This window comes from Pteropus vampyrus, unplaced genomic scaffold (assembly GCF_000151845.1).
Source record: "Pteropus vampyrus isolate Shadow unplaced genomic scaffold, Pvam_2.0 Scaffold145, whole genome shotgun sequence".
NCBI lineage: Eukaryota > Metazoa > Chordata > Mammalia > Chiroptera > Pteropodidae > Pteropus > Pteropus vampyrus.
Window position 1 is genome coordinate 249797 of NW_011888926.1, and position 7173 is coordinate 256969.

A 7173-nucleotide genomic window follows, 5' to 3' on the forward strand; every position below is an offset into this window, starting at 1 on the left:
TCCTGCCAGACCCCCGCCGGCACAGCGGCTTTGCCGGGCACCCCACCCTTGCAGAACCTCGAGCCCGTGGAGAACAAGCTCCGGAAGAAAATCCAGGGCTGCTGGCGACAGTTCCTGAAGGAATGCAAAGCGAAGGACGTGCACAAGCACGGGGAGATCACCGCGTCCGAGTTTCTGGGTTCGTTCTGGTTCTGGTCCCTTGGTAATAGTGTCACTTCCTGGCGCCAGGTCATTCCCGCACTGGAGGCGAGGGAGGGACACAACAGGGAGCCAGCCTGCCGGGAGCATCTGGGGGGCCGTGGCAGGACGGTACCTCGATCAACACCGGTGTCTTGAGGGACAAGGACTCTTGACACATCCCGACCCTCCCCACCCCCAAGCAAGTCGCACCCCATGATGGAGTCAGCACATAGTGCCTTTCGGCATTAGAAAGCAGAGACTTGGTTGTGCTCTCTGGGCAGAATGTAAAAGGCAATAGACGGACAGTCGAGGGAGGTGGGACGGGCAGAGAGCAGGGGACTCGCGGGCCTGCCCCCCGCCCAGCTCACCTCGGCATCCTGGCCGGGGACTTGCGGGCCTGCCCCCCGCCCAGCTCACCTCGGCATCCGCGCTGCTGCGGAGTTGCTTTTCACGATGTCGCACTTTGATAAGCTTTTCAGATTAAACCAGTTGGATTTATACTTCCAGGAATCGATGCATACCGTTTATGCAACATTTTAATTACAGGAAAATAAATCTGACCAGGTTATACCTCGGCTAAAAGCCCCTCACCTCCCCGCTTCTTGATTGATACGTAGACCCAGAAAATGCTTTTCCTGAGAACCTCCAGTATTGACATAAATTACTTTTACGATAACCATGGCTCAAAAATATACAAACAAAAGGAGGTGTGAGCTCTTTAAGTGAACAGTTCCTACCAAAAAAAAAAAACCACATAAATTAAACATCAGAACATGAAATCAGTAATAATCAAATGTTGTTACATTGATTTAATGTGACAGGTTTTGCCAAAGCCAGGTAACCAAAGTCGGTTTCAATGCATGTTTGAGTTGTACCTGTTTTTTAGTTAATTCATTTGATTTTGAGCAAGATAAACCTTATCTTGTGTCATTGTTATTATCAGCATTGCTGGGTTTTCTTCTTTTTAACCGTGAGCTCATTTAAGCCACCAACCCGTTATTCTGGTAGGCTTGTCTGACTTAGAAGTGCACCCAAAATTCAGTACTGTAAAACTAAACTTAATTTTCAAAAGTCATTCCGTATTTTCTATGCACCGCTGATGGCAAGCTAGAGCATCAAAAGCCCTTACTGGAAAGTTCCTTGCGGGCCCCAGCACCGGTCCCCGCAGAGGCACAGGAACCTCTGCACACACAAGGCTGCATCTTCCGCCTGCGCTTGGTTGACGGTACCGTTTCTATAAAGCCCGCTTGTATCGGCTTTCACCCCAACAATTCACCCCAACAATTAGCGTGGGATTCCGCCGCTTGACTCTCCGTTGCTTCCGTGATGTCCAGTGGAAGTCTCCGTCACTCACTTCAGACGGAAACCTTATCCTACCACAGTCTCTCTTAAATCTGAGTTGTCACTCCGAAAGCGGCTCGGGCTTTATAACTGGTCAAAGGAGCGAGCGTGCCTGCTAGCGAAGTGAGGGCCAAGTGTTGATATTCCGACGCTGACACGTGCCGACCTCAGCGCAGCCGGGAGGCCGCCCCAACGGGGCATCGACGTGGTCCTCCTCAGAAAGCCACGCATTAAGGGTGGTCCGTGTGTGTCACAATGGGTTTCGTATATCTTAGATTGTCACTGGCATGAAAACTCAACATGTGTGAGTTCGAGCAGCCTAACAGGCTCTGGAGAGAACACCTCCAAGGCCAGGTTGAGAAATACTCGGCCAGAGGGCCAAGCCTGAATCCCCGCCCTGCAGTCCAGCCGCGGCTCCCATCCACTGGTAAACCCTCCCTGGCTCTGCTCCCCACGCCCGCTCTTCAGTCCCAGCCCCCACAGGACATTGTCCACACTGCCGTGACCACAGCACCGGTGCCCGTGCAAAAGCGAGACAGCAGACAAACGCCAGGGACCCCAACCGGATGTGGGGGTCCCCCTCCCTCCTTACCACGCTTAGTCTGTCATTTGCCTGTCTGTTTCCACATCTGTCCAGCCGCCGAGCCTGTGAAGCAAGGGCCTGAGGCAGAGAGAGCCTCTCAGCAGTGATGAATGAATGCACGAATGCGTGCGTGAGCGAATGAATGAATGGCCAAGTTGCCACCCACTGAACTGACACTTTTGTCTTTAGCTCTTGTGGAGAAATTCAACCTGGACATAAGCAAAGAGGAGCGTCAGCAGCTCATCGTGAAGTACGACCTGCGGGACAACGGGAAATTTGCTTATTGTGACTTCATTCAGAGCTGTGTCCTCCTGTTAAAAGCAAAGGAGACCTCGCTGATGCAGAGGATGAAGATTCAGAATGCACATAAAATGGTATGAAAACCTTTCTTGGAAAATTGGCGGGTCTGGGGTTAAAAGGAACTCTTACATTCTTCTCTAATGATCGCAAATCCCGATCATCTCGCTTCATACCAAAGGTGGACGCAGCGGCTGCGGAGATTCTAGGAGGGGCCGCTGGCCAGTGAGGACCCACTTGTCAAATGTCTCTCGCCTCTCTGCCACCTCCTCATGGACCCCCTACTCAGATTTTCTCTAGACACACATGTGCGCATGTATGTATATGTATGTACACATGTGACATGTGTGCATGTCACGCTTCTGTGATGTCGCATGTGTACATACAGTGTATGTGTGTCACACTTGCATGATATGCGTATGTACATAACACGAGTTGTGTGTGTATCACTAGTGCGGTATACACATATGTGCGCTCCCAAGACGTGTGTGTCTGTCGCTCAGTCCCTCGCTGCCCTCGCTCCTCCGTTACGTAAAGGCCCTTCCAGCCCTGGGCAGTCTTCAGGTGAGCACGCGACAACTGGGACCTGACCAGCGGGCCCAGAACTGGCCACCTGCTCCGTCAGGGAGCGCGTGTCTTGGCGGCCAGAGCTGCGGCTAAAGTTGAAGTCTCCATCAGGCTTTGGGACACTGCGAACAGCTCGAAATTCTCCTTCTTGGAAAAGCTTTAAAGATTCCCCTCTGGAGCCCCCGAAGGGTCTGGAGCCTGCAGGCTGGGGTCTGGTAGCATGGGTCCCCGCCTCTCACACGCATTCGGTGGCAGACACCGAATCTCGTGGCACTTCGCAGGGTGCCCAGCGACGGGCGTGTGGCCTGCAGTCAGTCAGTGAGCTGCCAAAACGGCCCACCGGGCTGTCGGCCAGTCACTGAGAGGGCAAAGCGGGGGCGGGGGAAGCACAGCTTGAACGCGACGCGTATCCACGCACCCACCTGACTCACGCACCCACCTGACACAGGCCGGACCCCTCTCCGGGAGTGGCGTCAGATCAGAGACCTCTAGTCTTTCTTGCGTGAACGACACCCACACTGGTTTCTCTTTGTTTCTCGGAAGAGGAAGAAGAACCTTAAGGGGCTTAAACAGCAGGTGGAGGGCACTGCTCTTCTGGGTTTTTACCTTTTTCCTCCATCGCTTGTGATTTTATGATTCTCGCTCACCCAGCTCAAGCACAGCGTTTCCACCGACTCGCCGTTCTTGAGTCTTTCTCAAGCGTGAAGGGAAACGAGCTGCTTCGTGTTCGTGATCCATCGTCTGTAACCCCAGGTTAAGCTACACCGAATTAAATAACAAGTCCGACGGGCATTGTCGATTTGGGGAACAAACTCAGCTGATTCCGACCCCAGGGATGTGGGGCAGACCTGGACAGCCCCCCGCCCCGTCCCCTGCCCTGTCCCCACCGTCCCCCCCAACGGCAGCAGTGAGGGCGGGGTAACCCAGCAAACTATTTCTTCCATACAGAATCTTTCTGCACGGTGATATTTGTAATTTTGTGCAAGTATCATCTTAGCATCAAAGCCTCAGACCAAGTGAACAGCAGAAAATCTTAAAATCAAGACAATTCTTTCTCTGCTCAGTTTTCTGCGAGCAGAGAAAAGGCTGTCCTCGTGACATCTTTAGGGGACCCAGACTCATAGCTGGAGAATCACGGAGGCGGCACGGCCTGTGAGGCCCCTGCCAGCTCTGGCCTTCCCCTGCCTCGCTGGGCCTCAGTTTCCCCTCCTGTAAGTGACGGGAGATCTGTGGCTTCTAAGAGCCTTTGAGAGGTGGCCCGTTAAGAGCACCCTAGGCCCCCTTTGGAGCCCTCCCCTGCGCAGGGGCGCCCTGTTCCCAGACCCACTGCTCGTCCTCACAGAGCCGCGGAAAGGCAGGCCCATGAGCTGGGGCGGAGTGTCCGACCGAGACTGTGTCTCCAGGAAGTGGCAGGTGCCCTGGACGGCCCTGCCGGGAGCCTGGGCCCCCTGGCAGAGTCCCACACACTTCCCGTGGAAGGCTGCCTCGTGCCCCTGCTCCTTCTACCCCATACGCTGCTGGAGCCGCCAGCCACTCCGTGGCTCAGAGCCGCCCTGCCCCCATCCCCAGATCCCTGGCTGGGCGTGACTGGCAGGCAGCGCCACCCTCCTCCCCCAGGAGCCTTTCCTAGGAGACGGCCCCCCTGCCCTGCCTGGCCTTCCTGTCGCAGTCACATCCCCTCTGCTGTCTCTGGGCAGAGAAACTGAAAGAGCCATTTCTTTGCCTAGCTCTTCAGGGGCTCTCTCTGCAGGCTTCGGCAGCGTGGAGACACCCTCAGGGGCCGGGCTGGGTGTGGGGGGAGCAGGTGGGCACGGAATCCTTTCCCTGCCGGGCGTGTGGACCAGCCGATTGGGTAAAGTGGCAGCTCACGAAGTTATAGGGTATCTGGTGAGTTTCCATCATAGATTCTAAATGATATAAAAAATTGAAAGCAATTTAACTTTGTGCTAATTTGTTTTACGTAGTGCCACATTAAAATTAAACTTCGCGAAAACGTGTTACACATTATTGCCCACAGTTCACCTCTGTGGTACGCAGACGTGCTCCAGGGCTAAATCATGCTAAAACATCTTGTTTTCAATCTAATAGCACCTAAATGAAATAATCACAGTGTAGTGTACTGTCTAATTACTAGATATAATTACAACCTTGCAATTTTTTTAAAAAGCTCTGTTCGTTATAATAACCTACTAGAAGACCCAAACTGAAATCTCTCTTTCCCTCGAACTGTTTGGAAGCTGGCCGGGGGTCTGCAGCCTCCCCTCGAGTGCCCGGGGCGGTGGCGAGGCCTGACAGCTGCTGGAGGCAGGGCCTGGGGCAGCCCTGATCCCGCCGCTTTGCCTCTCGAGTCTCCGTCCCTAACCCATGAAATGGGGCTGCCGAGACCTTCCCTCCTCCCAGTGCGGGGCGGGAGGTAGAACTGAGGTGTCTTTCACAGCCCGCACATGGACCCTGATGAGCAGCCCGGATGGCAGTCGTGCCGATGCCCGATGCTGTGATGAGGTCTCCGTTGGTGGCGGGGAGCCCGCCCGAGGAGCACGGGCTGGGCAGTGAGAAGGAGCGGAATGGGAGTAAGGCCCAGCCCGGGGCTCACAGCCCGCGCTCCGCGCCCCGTGGGACCCGGGTCTGTCCGCTCCGTCCTGCCCGTTCCAACGCCCCGTCTCACTCCTCTTGTTTTTCCTTTTGATTCCAGAAAGAAGCTGGTCCTGAGACGTCTTCCTTTTACTCGGCGTTACTACGCATTCAGCCCCAAATCGTGCACTGCTGGAGGCCGATGCGACGGGCCTTCAAGGCCTCCGATGAGGGCGGGACAGGGCTCGTGGGCGTGGCTGATTTCCGGAAGGTGAGCCAGCTCTTAGTGTCTGTCACCTGTGTGAACAGGGAGCAGGTGCCAAAAGTGCCCTGAAAACCTCCAAAGAGGAGGACCTTGTCCCCCCGCCGGAGGCCCAGGTGTGAGCAGCTGCCCCTTACCTCACTTCCTTGGGACCTCCAGGCTGTCAAGGGCTGAGACCCTTGCCCCTCACCTGCAGACCCCAGGTTCTCCTCCCTGAAGATCTCCAGAGCCCTTGGGGCAATCGCAGTGCAAACGCCTGAGCCCAGTGTCCCTTGGGGCACCACTGCTGCCGCCTCGGCTCCCTGGGCCCCACACAAGGCCAGGCCTTCCCTGGCCTCTGCGGGGAGCCAGGACCTGCATCTGCCTCCCAGGGCCACAGACAGGACAGAAACACTGAGGGGCTAAAGCCAGTGGCCTGTGCCACTCAGAGGCCCGCAGACTCAGCCCCACCTCGTGGGAGCCCCTGATCCCCAGCTGCCCCCGTCTCGTGTGGCACGGCTGGCACACGCCCCACAGCAGCATTCGGCTGAGCCTCTCCCCTCAGCAAGGTCTGAAAGGGCAGCATCCTCAGTAGAAACAAGGTCGCGGGCAGCCACCTCACCATGGACACGGCTGTGACCACACCGTCCCTGGCAGCCACCTCACTGTGGACACGGCTGTGACCACGCCAGCCCCGGCAGCCACCTTACCGTGAACACGGCTGTGACCACACCGTCCCCAGCAGCCACCTCACTGTGGACACGGCAGTGACCACACCATCTCTGGCAACCGCCCTGTTTACGTGGGAGCGCCACCTTGCAGGGCCTTCGCTGTTTCTCCAAAGCAAAAAAACCGCCGCCCTCGAATGCCACTCAAAACGGCTGCCCTTAGAACATGCACAACACCGTGAGCTCCCTGCCCCTCACTCCACCCCACCCAGCCGCCAAGGCTGAAAATCAATCGGGGTCTGGAACATTCCATTAAAAATCACATATTACAGCCAGAAAAAAGACAAAACTCAGTCAAGACATCGAAGAGACAAAGGTTCTGACCTTAACATGCACTTACAAAAAATTCATCCCTTGGGTCTATCTCTGCTTCAGCTAAAAACTTAAAGAGGAAAAAAGTAAAACATCTTTAATAATAACCCAGGAAGAATAACGGCAGTTGGTGGCGGGCGCGGGGACTGTATCCACAAGCCGCCCGGGCGCTGAAGGGCGGGGCCGGCTCACAGCCAGGCCTGTCCCCAGGTCCTCTGCCCACAGCCGTTTTCAGTTCACATTGTTTGTCTTTACCTTGGGGTCGAGTACAGTTCTCAGCCAGCCACTCTCCTTCAGCCTCCAGGCAAAGATGGGAGGGAAGTCATGTGAGGTTCTGTTAGGAATTTGGGTGG

General features: G+C 55.6%; 1 protein-coding gene across 1 annotated transcript in view; it reads left to right on the plus strand.

Moving 5' to 3' along the window:
• The window catches only part of EFCAB6 (EF-hand calcium binding domain 6), a 197139-nt gene extending 190197 nt beyond the window's left edge, over positions 1 to 6942 (plus strand). The window contains exons 30-31 of the mRNA XM_023535895.1: positions 2294 to 2478; positions 5661 to 6942. Of these exons, the coding sequence (XP_023391663.1) occupies positions 2294 to 2478; positions 5661 to 5873 (398 nt within the window). The 3' untranslated portion in view covers positions 5874 to 6942. The remainder of the gene's footprint in view (positions 1 to 2293; positions 2479 to 5660) is intronic.
• The last annotated feature ends 231 nt before the right edge of the window (positions 6943 to 7173 follow it).